The sequence below is a fragment of the Narcine bancroftii genome, chromosome 11, assembly GCF_036971445.1.
Source record: "Narcine bancroftii isolate sNarBan1 chromosome 11, sNarBan1.hap1, whole genome shotgun sequence".
NCBI classification, from domain to species: domain Eukaryota; kingdom Metazoa; phylum Chordata; class Chondrichthyes; order Torpediniformes; family Narcinidae; genus Narcine; species Narcine bancroftii.
This window is the reverse complement of record NC_091479.1, coordinates 83,282,278-83,304,594: the sequence shown is the minus strand read 5'-3', so window position 1 is coordinate 83,304,594 and position 22,317 is coordinate 83,282,278. Positions and strand designations below refer to the sequence as shown.

General features: G+C 41.3%; 2 protein-coding genes across 7 annotated transcripts in view; one reads left to right on the top strand and one right to left on the bottom strand.

Annotated features, from left to right (window-relative positions):
• Nucleotides 1-13,243, bottom strand: part of LOC138746046 (coiled-coil domain-containing protein 91-like) — a 132,832-nt gene extending 119,589 nt beyond the window's left edge. Inside the window, exon 1 of one of the 4 annotated variants that reach the window (XM_069903766.1) lies at nt 13,222-13,243. The gene's annotated coding sequence lies outside the window, so the exon portion shown is untranslated. Of the gene's footprint in view, nt 1-13,133 lie in introns of all 4 variants that reach the window. The other 3 variants (XM_069903769.1, XM_069903764.1, XM_069903772.1) reach the window with 3 other exon arrangements.
• LOC138746050 (parathyroid hormone-related protein-like) lies at nt 8,448-19,609 on the top strand. Of its 3 annotated transcripts, none has more exons than XM_069903784.1 (6): nt 8,448-8,523; nt 14,297-14,422; nt 14,985-15,059; nt 15,203-15,324; nt 16,023-16,527; nt 19,287-19,609. In XM_069903784.1, exons 4-5 carry the CDS (start codon nt 15,218-15,220, stop codon nt 16,498-16,500), a joined length of 585 nt encoding a protein of 194 aa, XP_069759885.1. In that variant the 5' UTR covers nt 8,448-8,523; nt 14,297-14,422; nt 14,985-15,059; nt 15,203-15,217; the 3' UTR covers nt 16,501-16,527; nt 19,287-19,609. The 3 variants fall into 3 exon arrangements, with proteins under 3 accessions (XP_069759885.1, XP_069759884.1, XP_069759883.1); XM_069903783.1 differs by lacking the exon at nt 8,448-8,523 and adding an exon at nt 13,391-13,605; XM_069903782.1 differs by lacking the exons at nt 8,448-8,523; nt 14,297-14,422; nt 14,985-15,059 and having other exon boundaries at nt 15,191-15,324.
• The last annotated feature ends 2,708 nt before the right edge of the window (nt 19,610-22,317 follow it).

Sequence of the window (22,317 nt, the reverse complement as noted above, 5' to 3'; positions counted from 1 at the left end):
TTCATGAATAAATCGTTAAGTGTTTTAAGATGTTATATTTTCAGAACTAAACTGATTCTTTCCGGAGTAGGTTGCTTTTAATGGGTCCTGTTGAGATAACATCGTAAAAATCGCAGTGTTATGTAATTTTTAAGATCTTTAACTGAGGCTCAAGCTGTGGAATGAAGCAGCCACCGGTCTCGACCAGTGGCATGCAAGAGCTATCAGCCAAGAAATTGCAACCTTTCTTTTTATGGCGGCAGCAAAGTGGAAATTAAGACCGGTCACTTTCTCTTTCGTGTCTAATTTCTAATCTCTAAATAACTGCTGGGATTTTTATCTTCTCTTTGGAGAGATATTTGCACATCTTGCTAAAACCTCCCAGCCAAAGATCATTGGAAAAGTTCAACAAGGCATTCTTACACCAAATACACACATAGGAAAGCTGGTGCAATCAAACTATGCAGGAAGAGCACAGTAGAAGATTATTAGGCAATGAGCAATACTAATTCCTTATAGTATTTTACTTTGAGGAAATAAATTTTGCAATTATCAATTTATTTTATTAATAGATAAAATTAATTTAGAAAACAGTCAGTCTGAAACATATTAATAATGATTTTGCCACTGACACATATTCTATTAAGCATATTCTGAATTTCCACTTTGGAGTTTCCACTTTGCTGCCGCCAACGATTTATTGTCATGAACATATGTCACAAAATATATGAAGGGCTCAAGCTGGAAACATTGATTATGTATCTTTATCTTTGCTACATAAAACATACTTTTTTGACCTGCTAAGTTTCTCCGGCATTGTGTTTTTACAGTCAAGAGTGGGGGAGTGTCTGTGGTTCATTGTCCATTTAGAAATCTGATGGTGGATGGGAAGAAGCAGTTTCTGAACTATAGGATGCTTGTCTTCAAGCTCCTGTACCTCCTTCCTGATGGTAACAGTGAGAAGAGGGCATGGCCTGAGAGGTGAGGATCCTTGACGATAGAGGCTGCTTTCTTGAGACACCACCTCTTGTCGATGTCCTTAACGAAGTGAAGATTAATGTCTAGGATGGCACTGGCTGAGTTCTCAGATTTCTGTAGCAGCATTTTCCTGTCCTGTGCATTGGCACCTCCATACCAGACAGAGATGCAACCAGTCAGAATGCTCTCCATAGTGCACCTGTAGCATATTGCTAGAGTCTTTGGTCACATACCAAATCTCCTCAAATTCCTCATTATGTATAGCCACTGGTGAGCCAGGATAGATGTTCAGAGATGTGGACATCAAGAAATTTGAAGTTCTTTACCCTCTCCGCAACTGATCCCTCGATGAGGACTGATTTGTTTTCCCTTTCTGAAGTCCACAATCAGTTCCTTAGTTTTGCTAATGTTGAGTGTAAGATTGTTGTTGAGACACCAGTCAAATAACTGACCTCTCTCACTCCTGTTCACTTCCTCATTGCCGTCTGTGATTCTGATGAAAACAATGGTGTCATCAGAAAATTTGTTGATGGCATTTGAATTGTGCCCAGCCACACAATCATGGGTGTAGAATGAATAGAGCAGTGGGCTAAGGACACATTCTTGAGCTGCACCTGTGTTGATTGTCAATGACGAGGCAACATTGTACCGATTCGCACTGACTATGATCTTCTAATGCAGAAGTCAAGGATCCAGTTGCAGAGGGATGTGCAGAGGTTTTGAAGCTTGCTAGGGATGATGGTGTTGAAAGCTGAGCTGTTATCATTGAAAAGCAGCTTGATGTGCCTGATGCTGTTGTCTCTCACTGGAGAGCCAGTGAGATTGCATCTACTGTGGAGTGATTGTGGCAGTAGGCAAATTGCAGTGGGTCCATGCCTTTACTTATGTAAATTCTGGCCACGACCAACCTCTCAAAGCATTGTGTTGAGAAAACTAAAGAGTTATGAAAATGGTGGAAGATGTTTAGCAGTGTTTCATTTCAACCAATAACACATTGTTTTGCAATGCAACACTAAATAACAGAATTCACCCAAACACCAAAAGACAATTGTGATCGAACAAGCAAGTCAATTGTCTTTCGTTTAGACTGTCCCTGGGATCAAGGATCACTTGATTCCCTACTATTTTTGTGTTGATAAATGGGGCCAATGTTAGAACCACCGACCCCTCTGATGGAGTAGATGGGTGGGTAGTTTCTAAGGTGCTGTGCTCTTCCTGCTCCTTAATGCGGGGTTTCCTTGTGTTCCTGGTGCTTGGACCTGATCCCACATTCCCAAGATGAAACAAGCCTGAGGTTCCATGGGATCAATTGACTTGTTACACTTTTTCACGAAAGCTTTGAGCACATCCTTGGATCTTTTCCCCAGTTTGCCTAGTACTTTCTTTCCACGTCAGAATGGTATGGCTGATTTAGGGATTTAGTGGAAGGAAAGGAAATAACATGTCCTGCCCAATGTTGACCATGCCAGGGATATGTGTCTAGGAGGAAACATTGACATTTGTTTATCCTTCCTAGTGCCAGATTAACTAAGTAGCAAAAGTAGCATATACCACAGGCTGCACATTTTTTAAGGGCCCCACACTAAATGCTTGCAAGCTATCAATTCCAATTCAGTGATTCTGCATTTGCTCTATTACTAAAGTGCTATACTACTTTCAACTTTTATGAATGACTGGGTGTTTAGCAAATTTAGCCAATATCAACTTTAATTGGGGTCATTATTTTAATGGGAGTGTGGTATCTATGTGATACATATACGGTGCATAAATACGAAGGAATTTGAAACTGAAGTCATAGCCGCTGCTCAAAAATGAAAACAAAAATAGAAATGTGCCTTAGCTGAACAGTGAAAACACACCTCAGGGCCTCAGTCAGCTGGCTGGTTTGTTTACATGTCAGGGGAGCTGCATGCTGCAAGGTACGTAATCATTACGAACATCATTAATAGCATGATACGAATAATTAATTTCATTCAAATTTAACTTTACTGAGTTAGTTAATTATATGTCTAGATTGATGAGTGTTATGCAAAAGTGAGGTCTGATGTGAGAGTGATGTGGATGTGGTTAATGATGAGAAGGTGTGCGTGGTGGATGTTTCAAAAGTTGTATGTGGCATGACCCAATTCATGATATTTTCATTCCCTCTTTTTTTCCCCCTTATTTTCAGTAGTTCAGATAAAATGACCAGTGCTTCTTTGCAATATTCTGGCCAAGACTTGAATACAGCTTGTTAATACAGACTATGAATCCTTGCATGGAAATATTCATGCTATGCAGTCTACATTTTCAGACATTGAGCAAAAAGCCAAGGATCTGAGTGTGGAGATTATCCACAACAAACTCGAAGAGAACACAAGTGAAATCACATGGTATGATTATTTCAGTGGTTCCAGTACCCTTGATCCATTTGTTGAATTTCAAAAGCCTTCTCAGAAGTTTAAAAGTCAAACATTTCTTGCCATTATTGATAGGTTGCTTTTTGCTCTGCCAAAATGCCAGAAAGCTTATCAAAAGTCGAATGATATATAGATTCCTTCATCCGCTACAGCCATTGGCACCTGAATAGATGGTAAAGAGGTCAACAAATCTTATCAAATCGCACCCACAAGATCGGAAGAAAGTCGGTGAAGAATTTGTGAAGTTCGCTGAACTGCTTAAAATTGATTTTGCTTCTCATAATGGCCCCAATCTAGACCTTGTAGAGTTACAGTCTTGCCGTTTGATAGCTGACGATTCTTTGAAATTGCTTTGCACATCTATTTGTCACTCATAGTTAACAACTGCAGGGGAGAACCCTCATCTTCAAAACTGAACAGGATTAAAAATGAAATATCTCACCCTAATGAGCATTGAACATGTCTTCTTTTTCTTTGGCTTGGCTTCGCGGACGAAGATTTATGGAGGGGGTAAATGTCCACGTCAGCTGCAGGCTCATTTGTGGCTGACAAGTCCGATGCGGGACAGGCAGATACGGTTTCAGGGGAAAATTGGTTGGTTGGGGTTGGGTGTTGGGTTTTTCCTCCTTTGCCTTTTGTCAGTGAGGTCTTCTTCAAAGGAGGTTGCTGCCCGCCGAACTGTGAGGCGCCAAGATGCACAGTTTGAGGCGAGATCAGCCCACTGGCGGTGGTCAATGTGGATAGTGCTGCTCTTTGCATTTTTTTATGGGAGTTTTCACAGTTTATCAATCATGTCTTCTGCAAGTTTGAATGAATGCAACCAGAGGAGCAACAGTTGAAAAAGCATTTAAATAAGACACTGGCAATGACTTACTTTCACTTAAATGCTGCTGGAATGACAATTCCTGAAGAAAGTTAGAATCATAACATCTTTCAGTCTGCCCTGCTTTTCACAGATGTAAATGATGAGATGGTGACTGAATAATAAGGACTAGACATCTTTATTGATTATGATTTTGGGGGTATATCATCAGTTCTTATTTGGGATGTAGCCCTTGTGAACTCTTGTGGGTGAGAAGCAATGCCAATGCTGGCTGAGTAGGTGCTATGGGAGTGAGCTCACATCACAGTTCAGAAAGTCATTCATGTGTTATTCTCAGAGAGTGCTGCATGTTTTTCTCTATACTTTATGAGTTCATTCCCAGTTTTGGCACTCAATGGAGTTGGGAATTAAGTGTTTGGATCATTGATGGTTTTCACAGTGTTAACTGCAAAGATGTTCTTTTTCCTTGAGGTATGGTGGAGCTTCCAATGGTATTTGTGGTTGAAAATGTAAAAAAAAAACTGCAGATGCTGGGAATCTAAAATAAAAATAAAAAATGCTGGAAATACTTAGCAAGTCAGGTCATATTCCAGAATTTACAGATCTTTTCAAAACATTCACTTACTAATTGAGTTGACTGTCACTTCTCTTTCAGGAATGCCTAACATGATGAGGTTATATTCTGGTCTTTTATGCCATTTCTCTATGACTCTCTTCCTTATTCAGACTCAGCAATATGTTTTACCCTTCTTGATTGTGATAAGGTGTCATCAAAACCCACTTCTACAGTCACAGTCATACTTTTTCTTAGTAAATGTTATTGGTTCCAACTCATCTGGTATGGACTCCAACTGAAGTTCTGCCCTCCAAACATTTGGCCCACCCAGGATCAAGTGCATGTACAAACTGTTTTCCACACAGCGACAGCTTCAGCTGCTGAATATTTCCATTATAAGTTTTTCTTTTTGCTGTTTGTAGTTATTTAGTTGCTTTACCCATTAGTAATTAACATCAAACCAGTCTTGATTTTTTTTTAAATAGGGAAGATTAGAATTTCTTCACTAATGCCACTTATGGTGGGCTTTACAGCAAGCTTTAGACACATCGAGGTTTCACTGGCGTGGGTGTTAGCAGATTGCTCGAGTGGATTGACTGAAAAGGGCTGACGATATGAAGTCCATAAAAACTCTGTTTCAAGGAGTTTTCAAGAGAATGGCACTGTTTCAACCGCCCGTCCATAATCCTTCCTTGCCAAACAGTTTAGTTCCTTCCCGCTCCTGCACCAAAATCATCCAGAAAGTCAGATTGTTTGTCTCACATTGGGATGCTGACCACGAGTTTTTCCAAGGTTGGAATTGAAACCTTCCTCACCTTATCTGAAGCTTCTAGATAAGGGGCATTTTCACTAATAATTATACAGTAAAACCTCATTAGAACGCAGTAGTTGAGGTCCAAGATTTCATACCGCGTTACAGCTGAGTCGCGGAACAGATGCATATATCTCAGAGTGCCCACAGATAATCAAACCCAAATATTACCAGTTTTCTATAACACCAGCTATCTAAAACTGACAATTTCAATGAAAGAAAGCAAGTGCATTCTTTTAATATTGGTATTCTGAATTTTAATCAACTTATTTGAAAAGTTTGGGGTCCACAGACACCCGCGCTATAAGCGATTCCACGAATTAACGAATCGCATTCTAACGAGGTTTCAGTGTAGTGTGCTGCTTCTATGTTAGAATAAACAAATGGGTTATATGGCATTAATTAATTCCACAGGGACAGTCAATGACATGCTGGACTTGCTCATTCTTAATGGCAAAGAAGGTCATTTGGTGAAGATGACATTCCTCCTTCAAAGGTAGAGGTCTGATTTGTTTCTGCATCTTTATCCTTCTCTCCAAACAATCATTATAATTAATCTGACTGTATTTTAAAATGATGCCCACTTATTGCTGCATCCACCAGTACCTGAAATCTAGACACCAGGAATCTTGTGCAAATTTCTGACTTCAATTGGTTCTTCACAGGCAATGTATAGACTCATGACTGGGTGTGGAGAGGCTACTCGTGTTGGGTGGGGGTCAGGGCAAGCAAAAATATGTTCTCAAATATCACCAGCAATGAAAATTAATTACTCCATTGTCTCATTTCTGTATGGTCTTAATGCAAGCAAAATAATTGCTGTACATAACTAATATGCACAAATCGTTGAAAGTTACATACTTAAAATGTGAAAATATTTTTTGAAGAAGCATATCACTGCTTGAGATCTTGTTGACCACATAATTGTGGGAAGGAATGCTGTAAAATGGAGAAAAATATCAAAAAACTGAACTGTTGAGGGATGGTGTTCACCTTCGAAAAGTGTGAAGTAAATGTGAGCCCAAACAAGCCAAAGCAATAAATAATAATTGCCCACTGAGAAATGGAAATAAAAGAGAGGCGTTGAAGGTAACAGAAGGTAACAGAACAGGTAGGTGGGATGTTTAATAAAAAGGCATGCACGATGCTTCCCTCTGGGGCCAAGAATAAAAGAGCGGATATTGCTCAAATGGTACAAGTGACTGGTTAGCGCAAAGAGAGTACTAAACATAGTTCTCGTCACGGTGCCACAAGAAGCATGTGGTCGTTCAGAAGAGAATATAATGCCACCACTTAGAGGAAAAGATTGTCTGGGTTGCGCGGTTATTTTCTTTGGAGGGAATATTTAATGGAGAAGTCTTCCTGGAGTGGATAGGGAGGGATCATTCCTCTCAGCAGGGAGATCGGTAGTTGAGACAAGGAATTCATTTACCGGGTGGAAGCAAATATTAACGGGACCCCCCACTCCTCCCCACCACCCCCCTTAGATTAATGCATTTGCGGAACTTAACAGCTGATGGTAGAAGTTCCTCATACAAAAGGACTACAATGTTTTTACTCTCCAGGTACACAAAAGGCAGAACGCCACCCTTTCCCCCTTTAGTCTGAATGTAACGTTGACTGACCATTTCTCCCCATGGGCGCTACCTGACCCGCTGGGTTCCTCTCTTCTGCGCAGGCGGAATGGGCTGGTCCTGTGGTATAACTTTCTCTGAAGGAGTGAGTCTGATCAAAACTACATGACAGCAACTCTTATTAATGAAGTCCCACAATTAGAACGAAGCCTTTCGTCGCCTGTCATCCTTCCTTCGGCCTGGGAGAGACTGATAAAAAAGGCACTCGAATCCCATTCAGCTCACATTGTAACCTCTGGCCTCTCTACCGCAAGTAGAGTGTGAGCCAATTCTTCGAAAACTGAAACACCCACAAAATCGGCCACTGAACTTGAGAAGCCACCTAAATAAATTAAAACCGTTCACTTGCCATTTTTAAAAATGTTCTTGTCGGAGTTCCAAGGATGCTTGTAAAACGTGTAAAAGTCTCTTCTGGCCGGTTAATGCGATTCCAGCCAGGCAATACTCAACCACTTTCACGTTGGCTTGGCTACCATGCCGGTGCTGCTTTCTGGACTGGCTTACTGCGTATCAGCCCCACACAACTGCCATTGGCAGCATGCCTGACTCAAGGACATTCTTCCGAGAAGACCCATCTTGTGGTTGGCCAAGCTTACCACATACGCCAAGTTTTCTTTCAGGAACCCATCAACTGGACACGGGAGCCGGAATCGCATCCTATTGCAATGTGTGTATGTAGACATCCCAATGCTTCACCAAACTACATGATTTCTGAAAGTATGCGTCCCTGGACTGCCCTAAACCACGTAACTTCGGAATTGATGGCTACAACGTTGGATTCAGAAATGGAAAACCAGAGGTGTCCGTGATTATTGGGGGATCAGAGGTGGAGAGGGTGTGCAAATTAAAGATCTTGGGAGTCGCTTGAAGGATCTTTTTTTCTGGACCCAACACACAAATGCATCTTAAAGAAAGCACGTCCAGTGCCTTTACTTCCTCGGGAGTTTGCGGAGGGTTTGGCATGACATTGGAAACCCTGGCAAATTTCTGCAGAAAGTGCAAAGCGTGCTGACCGGCTGCCAATGCCCCGGAGCAAAATAGCCTTGAAAAAGGTAGTGGGCACAGCCCAGAACTGGGCAATACAGTTCAACATTTGAAGACAAAGGGGTTGAAAAAGGAGAGACTCAGCAGATAGCAGTTGATTGGTCAATCGAGTTCAACAGTTGAAGACAAAGCGGGGGGGGGGGGGGGGGGGGGATGAGTGGTCATGTCAGAGTGGGCTGAGACAGAGTGGTAAGGCTTTGACTCAACAGATTTTGGCGAGAACAGGTAAGAGGTGAGAAATGGTCGGAGATGAAGTCAGAAAGTGTCACCCTATTTGAGGAACAAAAAGGATTCAGCAGGTAGGCACAAGTTTTTATATATTTTGTTCATCTGGTCATATACAGTGGGAATGGCAACCAAGGCAAGGGAATGCTCCTCTTGCAAAAGTGGGTCATAACGGAAGCCAGCAGTAAACCTGACAACTTCATCTGCATCCAATTGCAGCTCCTGACAAGCCAAGTTAAGGAACTGGATCTGAATTTGGATGAACTCCAGATGGTTTGGGAAGCAGAGGGGGTGATAGACAGGAGTTACATGGACACTATCACACCTAGGAAGCAGGAGGAGGGTAGATGGGTGACAGTCAGGAGAGGGAAAGGGAACAGGCAGGTAGTGCAGCCCCCCCCCCCCCCCCCACCCTCTCGGCACTGTGGTTGTTCCTCTCAATAACAAGAATTACAATTTTGAATACTGACGGGGGAATGACCTACCAGGGACAAGCCACGGAGATCAGGTCTTCGGCACAAAGTCTGGTACTGTAGCTAAGAAGGAAAGGGAGGAGAAGAGGCAAACTGTAGTAACAGGGGATTTCATAGTTAGGGAAGCAGATAAGAGGTTCAGTGGCAGAGCACTGGCCTGTTTTCTGTGCTGCAATTATTATATGGTTATATGAGTGTAGCTCAATGGGGTTAGGTAGGAGAAAGTGTTCAGCATGGACTAGAAGGGCCAAGTTGGCCTGTTTCTGTGCTGTAGTTGTTATATGTTATATGGTTAGATCAAGTATCCCTGATGGTATGTTGCCTCCCTGGTGCCAGGGTCCAAGATATTTCAGATTGAGTTCACAGCATTTTCAGGAGGGAGGGTGAGCAGCCAGATGATAGTCCATGTAGGGACCAATGACATGGGTTGGAAGGGTGAGGAGGTCCTGCAAGGAGAGTTCAGGGAGTTAGAAGCTAGGTTGAAGTACAAGAACTCCAGGGTAGTGATCACAAGATTGCTACCCATGCCACGTGCTAGTGAGGTTAGAAATAGGAAGATGATGCAGCTTAACACGAAGCTAAAGACATGGTGTAGGAGGGAGGGCTTCAGGTTTCTGGATCATTGGGTTCTCTTCCAGGAAAGGTGGGACCTGTTCCTTCAGGATGGTTTCCATCTGAACTGGAAATGGACTAATATCCTTGCTGGAAGATTTGCTAGTGCTGCTCTGGTAGATTTAAACTAGATTTGCAGGGAGACGGGAACCAGAGTAGATAGAGGAGTGGAAGAGGGAAAAGATTATCTTAAAATTGCATGCACTGTTAGAAGTCAATGGGTTGAATGTGGTGGAAATTTTCTAGGATGCATCTATTTCAATGCAAGATGTATTGTACGAAAGGCAGATGAGCTTAGGGCATCGATTGGCATATAGAAACTTGGTTACAGGAGAGTCAGGACTGGCAGCTTAATGTTCCAGGTTTCCATTGCTTTAGATGTGATAGAACAGGAGGGATGAAAGGGGGAGGAGTGGCATTGCACATCAGGGAAAATATTGCATCTGTGCTTAGGCAGGACAGACTAGAGGACTTGTCTATTGAGGCTATATGGGTGGAATTGAGAGCTGGGAAAGGTATGACGACACTCATTGGATTGTAAGAGAGACTACCCAAAAGTCAACAAGAATTGAAGGAGAAACTGTGTAGAGAGATAACAGACAGCTATAAGGAAACATAAGGTTGTGATAGTAGGAAATTTTAACTTTCCACATATTGACTGAGACTTCCATACTGTAAAAGGGCTAATGTGTTCAGGAAAGTTTTCTATATTAATATATAGAGGTACCAATTAGAGAGAGGGCAATACCGGTATGGTCTGATATGGGGACATCAATATCCCTGAGTGTAAATCCCTCCAAAAGGTAGTGGACACAGCCCTCCCCACTACTGAGTACATCTACAAGGAAGATTTCTGTTGGAGAGCAGCAGCAATCATCAAAGACCCACACCACTCAGCACACTGCCATCAGGAAAGAGGCATAAATGCCACAAGACTCACATCGTCAGGTTCAGGAACAGCTGCTACCCCTCCACCACCAGACTCCTCAACAACAAATTCAATTAGGGACTTATCTAAGGACACTTACTTTTACACTTTATTTACTTTCTTTTAATCTCTGTTCTGCACAGTCAGTTTGTTTACATTTCTTTATTTGTTTAAATGTGTATGTTAATTCAGGGTTTTTTTTTCGTACTGCCAATATGTGATAATTCTGCCTCGCCGGCAGGGAAAAGTATCTCAGGATTGTATTTGATGTCATGTATGTACCATGTCAATAAATCTAAATCTGAACTTGGAGAGGGTGAGAATTGAGGATTCTTCGGAAAACCATCGCAAATTGACCATTGCATTCAACAGCAAATTTGAATAATCAAATCGTTACAAAGATGTCAGGAGAACTGATCTGAAAATCCATGGAGGACAAGCTTCCGGCAAAGTAATCCTGTCTGTCGTGAGGGTTAGATGAATGTAGCACTAAGGAAAACAAAACAATGTAGTATTGTTTTCCAACCAATATTAAAAATAGGCCGGGTTGTGGAAGATTCAGGCTGTGGAAGTTTCCATCCGAAATGGGTATGGAAATGGTTCCATATTTGGTGCTGGAAGGTGTGAACTAGTTATTGAACAATTGGTTTCAAAAATTAAGTATAGGAAGACAATGCAAATCTAATAGGATGTCCCTGTGTTCTTTCACAAACCAAAAGCAGATTGAGTAACCATCTTGTTGAATACTTCCTTGCAGCCTGCAAGGTCTTTCTGATCTTCCTGGTGCCTGTAGCATTAATTGGCCACCCTACTCCTACTCCCATTCTCCGTATTTGACCTCCTGTTACTTACTTTGGCTTGGCTTCGCGGACGAAGATTTATGGAGGGGGTAAATGTCCACATCAGCTGCAGGCTCGTTTGTGGCTGACAAGTCCGATGCGGGACAGGCAGACACGGTTGCTGCGGTTGCAGGGGAAAATTGGTTGGTTGGGGTTTGGTGTTGGGTTTTTCCTCCTTTGTCTTTTGTCAGTGAGGTGGGCTCTGCGGTCTTCTTCAAAGGAGGTTGCTGCCCGCCAAACTGTGAGGCGCCAAGATGTACGGTTTGAGGCGATATCAGCCCACTGGCGGTGGTCAATGTGGCAGGCACCAAGAGATTTCTTTAAGCAGTCCTTGTACCTCTTCTTTGGTGCACCTCTGTCACGGTGGCCAGTGGAGAGCTCGCCGTATAATACAATCTTGGGAAGACGATGGTCCTCCATTCTGGAGACGTGACCCACCCAGCGCAGCTGGATCTTCAGCAGCGTGGACTCGATGCTGTCGGCCTCTGCCATCTCGAGTACTTCGATGTTAGGGATGAAGGCGCTCCAATGAATGTTGAGGATGGAGCAGAGACAACGCTGGTGGAAGCGTTCTAGGAGCCGTAGGTGATGCTGGTAGAGGACCCATGATTCGGAGCCGAACAGGAGTGTGGGTATGACAACGGCTCTGTATACGCTTATCTTTGTGAGGTTTTTCAGTCGGTTGTTTTTCCAGACTCTTTTGTGTAGTCTTCCAAAGGCTCTATTTGCCTTGGCGAGTCTGTTGTCTATCTCGTTGTCGATCCTTGCATCTGATGAAATGGTGCAGCCGAATAGGTAAACTGGTTGACCGTTTTGAGTTTTGTGTGCCCAATGGAGATGTGGGGGGGCTGGTAGTCAAGGTGGGGAGCTGGCTGATGGAGGACCTCCGTTTTCTTCAGGCTGACTTCCAGGCTGAACATTTTGGCAGTTTCCACAAAACAGGACGTCAAGCGCTGAAGAGCTGGCTCTGAATGGGCAACTAAAGCGGCATCGTCTGCAAAGAGTAGTTCACGGACAAGTTTCTCTTGTGTCTTGGTGTGAGCTTGCAGGCGCCTCAGATTGAAGAGACTGCCATTCGTGCGGTACCGGATGTAAACAGCGTCTTCATTGTTGAGGTCGTTCATGGCTTGGTTCAGCATCATGCTGAAGAAGATTGAAAAGAGGGTTGGTGCGAGAATACAGCCTTGCTTCACGCCATTGTTAATGGAGAAGGGTTCAGAGAGTTCATTGCTGTATCCAACCCGACCTTGTTGGTTTTCGTGCAGTTGGATAACCATGTTGAGGAACTTTGGGGGGCATCCAATGCGCTCTAGTATTTGCCAAAGCCCTTTCCTGCTCACGGTGTCGAAGGCTTTGGTGAGGTCAACAAAGGTGATGTAGAGTCCTTTATTTTGTTCTCTGCACTTTTCTTGGAGCTCCTGTACTGTCCCAATAAAACCCCGCCTAAACTCAAGGAACAGCAAGTCCAATTTCTATTTGGGATCAGCGGTGAATTCAACTTTTTCAGAAAATTGTCCAGTTCTAATGAAAGATCGCCAACCTGCAAAAATAGTTCCCCTTTTCCCCACTACAGATGCTGCCTGATCTGTTGAATATTCGCCGTATTATTCTATCTCTTGGTTACTTAATATCTCAGTCAAAGGGAAGTTTGCGTTTGATGAAACAGGTTCATTTCGGACTTGGAAGCCTGCTTTCTGACGCACCTTACGTGCAAAGAAAGAGCGAACAACAAACTAATAAATTATTTTACAATCGTCATCTGTGTTCATCAAGATCTTTCATATGTTTACGGTCATTACACGTTACCACTACAGTAAGAAAGGTTTGCTCACGTGTTCACCGAAAGAAGTAACCGTAGACCGGGAAATGTTCTCTTTTTTCACAGGATTGGTCAGAAAGCATCAAATCATATCGACTTACATCCAAGTTTGGTGGGCACCTTTGCAAAGCACTTTTTCTCTGTTGTTTTAACCAATTATGTTTTAATTTTCCTGGAGAAAGAACCATGGACAGCTCTCATTGTGACGCAATCTGCTGCAAAATCTAAGCGTTTGTGGTAATTCCTCCTTGTTAGTAGGTGCTGACTGGACCAAAGCGTCCCTATGTTCTCATAGAGTCTGTTTGCCAATTGACTAACACTGTTTGCTTTTAGATATGAGGGGGGAAAATGAACTGGATGCATCTTCGACTTTGTTTGCCTGAAGAGTACACGCCATGTCATATACCTATACAGTGACATTATTATTCCGTACCCAACATTCTATCCGATGTATCGAGGTCGCTTATAAACCCATTATTATACAAGTATGTAGCTAGTAGGTAATGTAGAAAACATATACCAGATGCGAATTGATTCAGCGATCTAACATAGATTTAATTTTCCCTTAAGGGCAACAAATTCTGGAGAGTCGAGCAAATAAAGGGTAAATGCATTAGGTCAAACAAATCATGTCACAAGTCAATTACCTATCAGAAGACCTGTTGTATATTTATAGTATTTATTTTCAATAGCATTCAATGGGATTCTAATGACATTTTAAACTTATTTATGTCAAGGAAATAGTTATTTGTCAAAGACGGGAAAAGAGCTGGGGGGGGGGGGGTTGATTTCTCGTGTTTCCTCCCCAGTGATGCCTCTTGCTTTGGGAGCTAGCGAAAGTTTTGCTGACAAAGTTATTACAACCCGGCTGCAGTTATCTTAGATTATAGTAAACTTCATTTTGTTGTTAACCTTTGCAAGAGTATTGCCAACGTTTGTTTTCCTTTAATGGTTGGTCCTTTTTTTTATTCCAATTCATTGGAATAACTATGCGGATGTGTCGAACAGCATCAAACCGGCGATGACTTGGTCAAACGCAAATTAACGCGGTGTGATGTCAGAGAAAAGGTGCTTATCAAGGCTAGGTCTCGGGTTTTGAAACCCTGAACAGATTCGGTGCAGCAAGCATGCATGGTTCTTGCAAGAACTAAACTCGGTTATTTGTTTTTTCATTAGGCAGGTTGTTTGGCGAAGAACTCATCCTCTTTCGAAACACACAGTCAGGCGCATTAAAAACTGAGATCGTCCAACCTTTCGTCCTGAATTTTGCTCTAGTCAGTTTTTACATCTCTCAATGTACTGGTGAGTCCAAGATTGGGATGATGATGTTCAACAGATTGAATTTCCTCGTCTCACTTTTGCTAGGTCAAACCTTGCAGGAATTTCTGTAATGCAACATGCGCGACTGATATTGTTAAAAAAATTGACAGATGTTCTTCTGGATAAAGTGCTAACTATTATATCAGAACTTCGTGTTCCTATAAAGTTGAACGAACCGTTTGCCATTTCAGTGCTTCTTTAAATATCGAGGTTAGATAATGGATAAACTCGGCACGAATGTTTGCAAATAAGCCCCTAGATTTTAAAAAGTTGGGACTTTTTATTACAAAGGGTATTTTAAAGTTCGCTTTTGCCGTGAGTTTGACTGGTGCAATGGTGCAGGGGGATACTGTGTCTTTAATTTGATGAGTGAGTTTGAATTCTAGGCGCTGCTCTGCACGTCTCTGGCGTAGTGGAGGCTCGGCCAGCTCCAATCACACAGCTGTCGATGGTGCTACGGCAGGGGATCCAGCAGAATTGGCATGCTTTTTAAAAGGCTATTTTTCACGGCTGGATAAACTTTTGCAATTCTTTTTTGTCCTAGAGAGCACCTTAAGACGGCTCGTGTTAAGAAAAGCAGCAAATTCAGTCATACATCGCAGGAACTGACCACCCTGAAGTAAGTGAGAGGAGTCGATTTACATGTGCAGTGGTAGAACATTGTTTTACAAATCTCACAACAGTTTCTTTGTGGAAGGAACTGAGGTCGTACGGGATACAATCCTGCACTTAATTATAACTCTCAAACTCATGTGTTCGCAGGTTGGAAGAAGTGAAATGTCGAACGTCAGAAGGTTGTTTCAGCATCTGAGCTTCGCGATATTTCTCTTATGTTCTTCCATGGCTACATATGGGAAACAAATGGATGAAAACTCTAATATAAAGTACGCTTTTATTATTATATCTACACATTAGTAGAGATTGACAATACAGTTTGTTTGTAGACTATAATCTGTATAGCATATAATGTATTTAAAATTCTCCCTGTTAAATTCACTAGATAGGATAAGAGTTCTCTTTATTTAAAAAAAAATAATTTATTTGTTCTTATTGTTTATACATTGATCACGAATTGCTTATTTTCGCCAAAGATTAAGTGATACTTGGGTCGCGGAAATGTTCGTGGTTCTATAGTACAGAACATACAAAGTGTACTGACAACGTTTTGGGTCATTCAGTGGTCCTGTTTAAGATTATTTTACCATGCCCATTGTGCTTATCTCGAAGCACTGACCTGCCATCCAGTTGGAGAGGTTGTTCGAAACTTGGCGCACACTGGTGAATTGATTTTTAACACACAGGAATGAGTTTTTGTAACTTTTATTCAGGCGTTGTATATTTTACGCTGCACCTTAAAATGAGTAGCACAAATCTTTCCGAAGGGTAACGGCGTGTGTTATTAATCTTAACTCCAAATAAGTCTTGAGTAGTAAGTTCAGTTGGAATGCAGATCAGAGAAGTGAGCGTTTCGGTACCCTTGGAATTTGATTGCTGAGTTTTGAAGTGGTCGGAACTGGTTTGAGCTGCCTGTGCCGAGCTGTCTGATCTAAAATAATACGAATCTCGTGTCTGTGTTTTGTAGGAAGAGGTCTGTCTCGGAGCACCAGTTCATGCATGACAAGAGCAGGTCTATCCAGGAGCTGCAGAGGCGGATCTGGCTGAACAGTGTAATGGGCGAGCTACATACGGCAGAGGGCCGGCGACTGGCTCGACCACAGCCGCCTCGCAGTCCCAAACGCCCGGCGTCTTGGCCGAACGCGCCGGACGTGTCTGTCCTTTTAATCAAACTTGCCGCTAACAACAGCCACAACGAGGGTGCCAAGACCCCGCAGGAGCAGTTGCAAGAGACCAACAAGCCCGGTGGTTTAAAATACCAGAATACAAAGAAGAATGGCAAGAGGAAGAAGCAAGGCAAAAATAGCAAGCGCAAACCACAGAGGGGTCGTGCGGGGAAGAGCAGAAGGCCCGCACGCTCCTCCGGTTCCGAAGTCAAGGATCCCGGGAGAGGGCACGATTCCAAGCCGCTCCTCTCTGCCGCCAGTGGACAGTTATGGCAGTGAGGGGGCAACCTATAAAATACAGTTTAGGTAATTACACAGCCCGTCCCAGTTCACTCTCTCACCCTCGCTGTAAAGTCTGAAACAATGCCAGATGTCAGCATCGACCGTGGTATCCTGTCAACTTGCACAGATAATTAAGCACCCAGTTCCAACGAGCATCGGACCGAACACACTCGAGCACTTGGACGCCTCTGCATCCGTTCGGTTACATCTTAAAAGTTAGCAGAGAACACGACGGCGTCACTAAAACTAATTAATTAATGTCTGTGAATTACATCTTTGTACAATGTTGCAATATCACATCAAGTGCAAACTTAGGGCGCCATAGAAAGGGTCTTATACAATAGCGTAACGTTTGCTTTGCACCCAAATTATGTTTTTTTTTTAATCAATTTCAATCATGCTCTGTGGATGTGACTGGTACCATAAATGCAGTCGTATATTTCCTTTTTTCTTTAAAAGTCAATAGACAGGCGCACTTTAAAAGTATTGAACCACAAGATGCAGCCAGTTCATAACTATTGATGTCAAATTAGCCTTAAACAAACACCATACTCCCAGCAGTGCAGGCCAAGAGCAAATCTAAAATTCGGTGATGGTAAACTTCTCCAGAATTAATTTTACAATGCCTAACTGCACTATTCGATTTCAAGAACGTTTCCAATCATTTCGAGCTCTTCTTAAAGTTGGAGTGAATAGTGTAAGTGAACACCGTTATTCAGCCCTACGGTTTCCTCCTTCTCCGTCCCTCGCCCGCTCCCCTTCGCTCCGCCCCCCCCCCCCCCCCCCACCACGGAAAACGCCCTAAGTACTTCACTGGAAGCAATTGGAAAAATAAATCAAGATTCCAGAATTTGGGGCCTGGACGTCTGAAAGTGTGAATGCATTGATCTTTCGGAAGTTTGCAGACTGAAATTACAGATACAGACAGCAGACACCATTGCAATGATTCACAACTGCGTTTGACATATCTGTAAAGTAACTGCTTTGCAACCTACAAGCACATAAATTAAGGAGCCACCACAACCCAATGTAACTATAAAATTGATTTTATAAAAACCCATGATTAACTTCAGGGAAAAGCAGAGTGTGTTCTCGAATTCCTTCTCATGGATATCTGCTGAACATAGCACAAGTTAATTCAGACGGCATGCCTTCTGCAACCAATGTTTTACATAAACCTTATGGAAGAAGTTATCTGCACATGTAATCACAAGAAATTCTCAGCTCCAGCAAGGTATCCAGTCATAAATCCGCAATATCACCAAGATTGCCTATTTCCTGCTTAACCCGGGCCACCTTCAGTTCATCTACCACAGAAACCGGATTTGTTACCTCTAGCAATGACTTTACAGTAATGCATTCCAGCTGTCAAATGCTAAATTGGAGGTCATCCAAACCACTGCTTCCAGGTTCTAACGTGGACCAAGTCATGTTTACCCATTACCCATGGGCTCATAGGATCCTGGTTAAGAAAACCTTGACGTTCTCATTCTGGAATACAGTTCTCTCCAGGACCTCAAGCATCCCTGTTTCACTTAGACCTACAGCTCCCTTAGATGTTTGTACTTCACTAATTCTGGCTTCCTGTTTAATTTTCTTGCCACAATCATAAAGTCATGCTCTTAGCTGCCAAGACCTGAAATAATTAAATTCTATTCCCACTTTTCTGACTCTGAATTAAGTTTCATTTACATACCACCACATTATATTCCTCAAAAGAAACATTGTTGTTATAATTATTAGGAAAAGTTATTTAGAATGAGGAGATCGCTCATTATATACCCTTTACACTCCAGTGTTTTTGAATGAGTGGAATATATATTGTTATCGACCAAAATATTCTATTCAGTAAAAATGACTGATGTTATTTAAAGTAAATCCTCCAATTGTTAGGTTTCCTAGCCATAAATGTACAATCATAAGGTAGGTATTAAATACAACTTTGATAAATGTAATATGAAAAATAAAACTTCATTCAGAAGTTAAGAATATTACAACTTCCACTTAAATTGCCTCCCAACACCTCACTGAAAAATACTGATGCATGGCATATGTTCAAGATTTTTAAAGAATTGATTGGGAATGTACAGGTTTTGAAAGAATTTTAAGGGAAGCACTTGCTACCTGATGCTGCAATCTTCTGCAAAGATGCCAAATACGCTCTTCTGAAAAACATCGTGAAGACACCTTCCATCAATGTATCTACTGAGCTGTTTGAAGTGCAAAAATGTTAAAATATCCAGTATATTTTGCTTGATTATTGAATTATATTTCTTAATGTAATGTATAATATTTAATGTAATGTCTAAAAGACTCCAAATTAACCGTAGGTAGAGACCTCTCAGCTTTCTACCCTGAACTATCCTGTGAGAAAATCCATGTTTGAAGGGATATATTTCACAGTATTTGCTCCGACAGATTAGGAAGAAACTCCCCCAACCTTTTTAACATGCATTACAACTTTCTGCACCAATCAGCAATTTGAAATATAACTTCAATTATTGAAGGAGTTATCAGTTTGAAGTCAGTGCTTCCTTAGAGCATATGGGGTGGGAACAAACAGTGTGATGATGTTGGTTCCAAATGACTAGGTATGATGATACATATATGAATTGTTGAAGCCATACATGGCACATATTGTTATTAACACAGTGAAGCCCAATTAAGTTTTTGCTTGCTACAAAGTTATCAGAGTCATGGGTAATAGAATATATTTTATGAAATTTAGCTGGTTGTTTGTTTAAAATATCTAGCGACCATTTAATTTTCCTTTATTTCAACAGGTCTATTCTGGAAGCGAAGAATGAAAAAATATCTTTTGCGGTACACTATTCGTGCAAACATAGCTAAAGTATTAAACATATTTATTGATTGTAAATATAAAGGGAATAAAACATGAGTGTACACTATGGAACTTTACTTTAGTCATTGTGAATATTTGACCATTTATGATTAATGTCATATACTGTAATTTATTTGTTAAATCATCTATTTATTTGAACTGTGTATCACGGTGCTGCTAACATTTGATATATTGTAAAGATATGCACTTTAGAGTTCAAGTAATGCTGTTACATGACCGATAATAAAGTGATTTTGTGGTTTGTTGAATGGGAAAAAAGGAGTAATACTTTAATAACATGGATTAAATATTTCAATGCTTTTTTTATTCCTAAGTAATTTATATAGCAATAAAGTTATTGTGTGTAATCCTTGACCTTCACAAGGCCTCACATAGCAAGGCTAGATCACATGGGATCCAAGGTGAACTAGCCAATTGGATTCAAAACTCCTTACTAGGAGACGAAGAATGATAGTAGAGGGTTGTTTTTTTTCTGATTGAGGGCCTGTGATCAGTGATGTTCCGCAGGTGTCGGTGCTGGGTCCACTGTTGTTTGTTATCTATCAGTGATTTGAATGGTAATGTAGTTCACCTGCACAAGATAGCAAAAATGGTGTTGTGGTGGACAGTGAGGAAGGGTACCTAAGCTTATAAAAGGATCTAGATCAGTTGGGAAGATGGGCCAAGGAGCAGCAAGTGGAATTTAACTTTGACAAGTGTGAGCTAGTGCACTTTGGAAGGGTCTTACTCAGTAAATAGCAGGACTCCAGAGTGTTGCAGAACTGAGAGACATAGTAGTAGGAATGTATAGTTCCACAAAAATGGCAACTCAGATGGACAGGGAAAATAAGGTGTTTGGTGTGTTTGCCTTTATTGGGATCTCATGATACAGTTGTACAAGGCATTGGTAAGGCCATACTTGGGATATAGTGTATAGTTCTGGTTTTCTCACACGAGGAACACTATCGATAAATTGGAAGAAGTTCAGAGGAGATTCATCTGGATGTTGGCAGTGTGGTGGGGCTTGAGTTATAGGGAGTGGATGAAGTGGTTTGGTCTTTAATCCCCGAAGGAGGGTGAGGGATAAACTTCTAGAGGCTTATAACATCATGATGGGTGTGGAACTGTTGAGTATTCACTTTATCCATGACCATCATGATTTTATAAATGTCCAAAAGTTCATCCCTCCCCACACACACTTGTAGGTGGTTTTAATCAGAGGGCATAGCTTTAAAGTGAGAGGGGAGAGATTTAAGAGGGGCCTAAGTGACAACTTTTTCACTCAGAGCGTAGTCCTTATCTGGATCATGCACAATTATAAGGTTCAAAAGATATATGGATAGATTTTTGGACAGGAAGGGCCAAATACAGGCAATTGGAACAACCTCAGAATAGCAACTTGGTCACCATGAATGAGTTGGGCTGAATGTGTTTTGTGCTGTATGACTCCATGACTTTAGAGTTGACCAAAATGCATGCTTACGAATAGGAGACGGATGTCTTGATAATGGTACTTAGAAGAATAGTAGGCACACTGACTCAAGTCAGGAATGACTTGAGTACCCCTGGAGACCCCACTTCCAAAAATACTATCTCTTCGATTTGAAGGGAAGAATTGGCGTGGAACAGTAACATAAGTCCGGATAAATGTGTATATAAATACATCATAAAACAATTGCTTTAATCTTACTTGACGAGTTTGGATCTCCTTTATTCAGGGTAATCTTTTGATATAATGCTGGGCCGTAACATATATCCAAAGTGATTTTCTGTGAAGAAGAAACATGCTAATTATAGAATCTGCTTCTTTCTTTCTGAAATTTCTGCAAAAGCAACAGATATAAAAATCCATGGAAAGTTCATTTCTTTGTACCACTAGAGGGCAGAACACCCACAAAATGCACAGAGGAAATGGGCTGAGATTAATGACCCCAAATTTAAGAATTCAAGAAAATTACAGATTCTGTCCAATGCTTTTAACTATGATACACATTAAATAATTTATTCTTATACTTTTGTCAAAAACAAAGCATGAGCAAAACGGTTGGTGCCAGCTGTTAGTGCAAAGCCTTTATAAGGCCAGCGATTGGGACCAGGCTTCGAAACCCACGCTGTTTGTAAAGAGTTTGTATGTTCTCCCCGTGTCTGCTTGGGTTTTTCCCGGTGGTTCCTATTTTCTCCCCCAGTTTGAAACTTATCAGGGTACAGGTTAATTGGGTGTAATTGGGCAGCACAGACTCGTGGGCCAAATGGCCTGCTATTGTGCTGTACGTCTAATTTAAAAAAATATATATATTTAAAATTTTAAAAAGAAAAAAATAGCTCTAATCTGTTCAATTAATGCTTCTTACTTAAACCTGCACATTTAAATTAGAATTTGATTAGAAGAAATAGGAAACAGCGAAGTGTTTCCTGACCATCACTATATGAGACCTGTTTTGATTACTGAAATCCTTGATATCAGACAAACGTAGGAGATATTTTAATTCAGAGTTAAATAGTAATCCACAAATAATAAGCCAACTATCAGGTACAAACTGCAATAACTCTCATCAACGCATGTCTTGCACATGGACAAGGGGCACCCTTACGTCTGTGCTTTGAGGGATGTGATCCGAAGCAGAAATATAAAAGCAGAGATGGAATGTTGAGGCTTTGTAAGCCATTGGTCAGACTACACTTGAAATATTGTGAGCAGTTAAATAGATGAGTTTCTAGCTAAAATTGAACTACCGAAATTGCAAGAAGAGGAGCAATATAAATTAATAAAATCATTTGAAATAGAAGAAATACAGGATATATTAAAAAAAACTACCGAACAATAAAAATCCGGGAGAGGATGGACTCCCAATAGAATTCTATAAAACATTTAAAGACTTATTAATTCCTCCTCTCCTGGAAGTAATGAACCAGATTGAAGAAACACAAAACATGCCAGATTCATGCAAAACAGCAATAATTACAGTAATACC

Bases quoted from the DNA above. Each gene is read 5' to 3' on its own strand.
- LOC138746050 (XM_069903782.1), top strand. From the start codon at position 15,191: ATGTGTTCGCAGGTTGGAAGAAGTGAAATGTCGAACGTCAGAAGGTTG. The intron at 15,325-16,022 runs GTACGCTTTTAT...TGTGTTTTGTAG, and splicing joins GATGAAAACTCTAATATAAA to GAAGAGGTCTGTCTCGGAGC.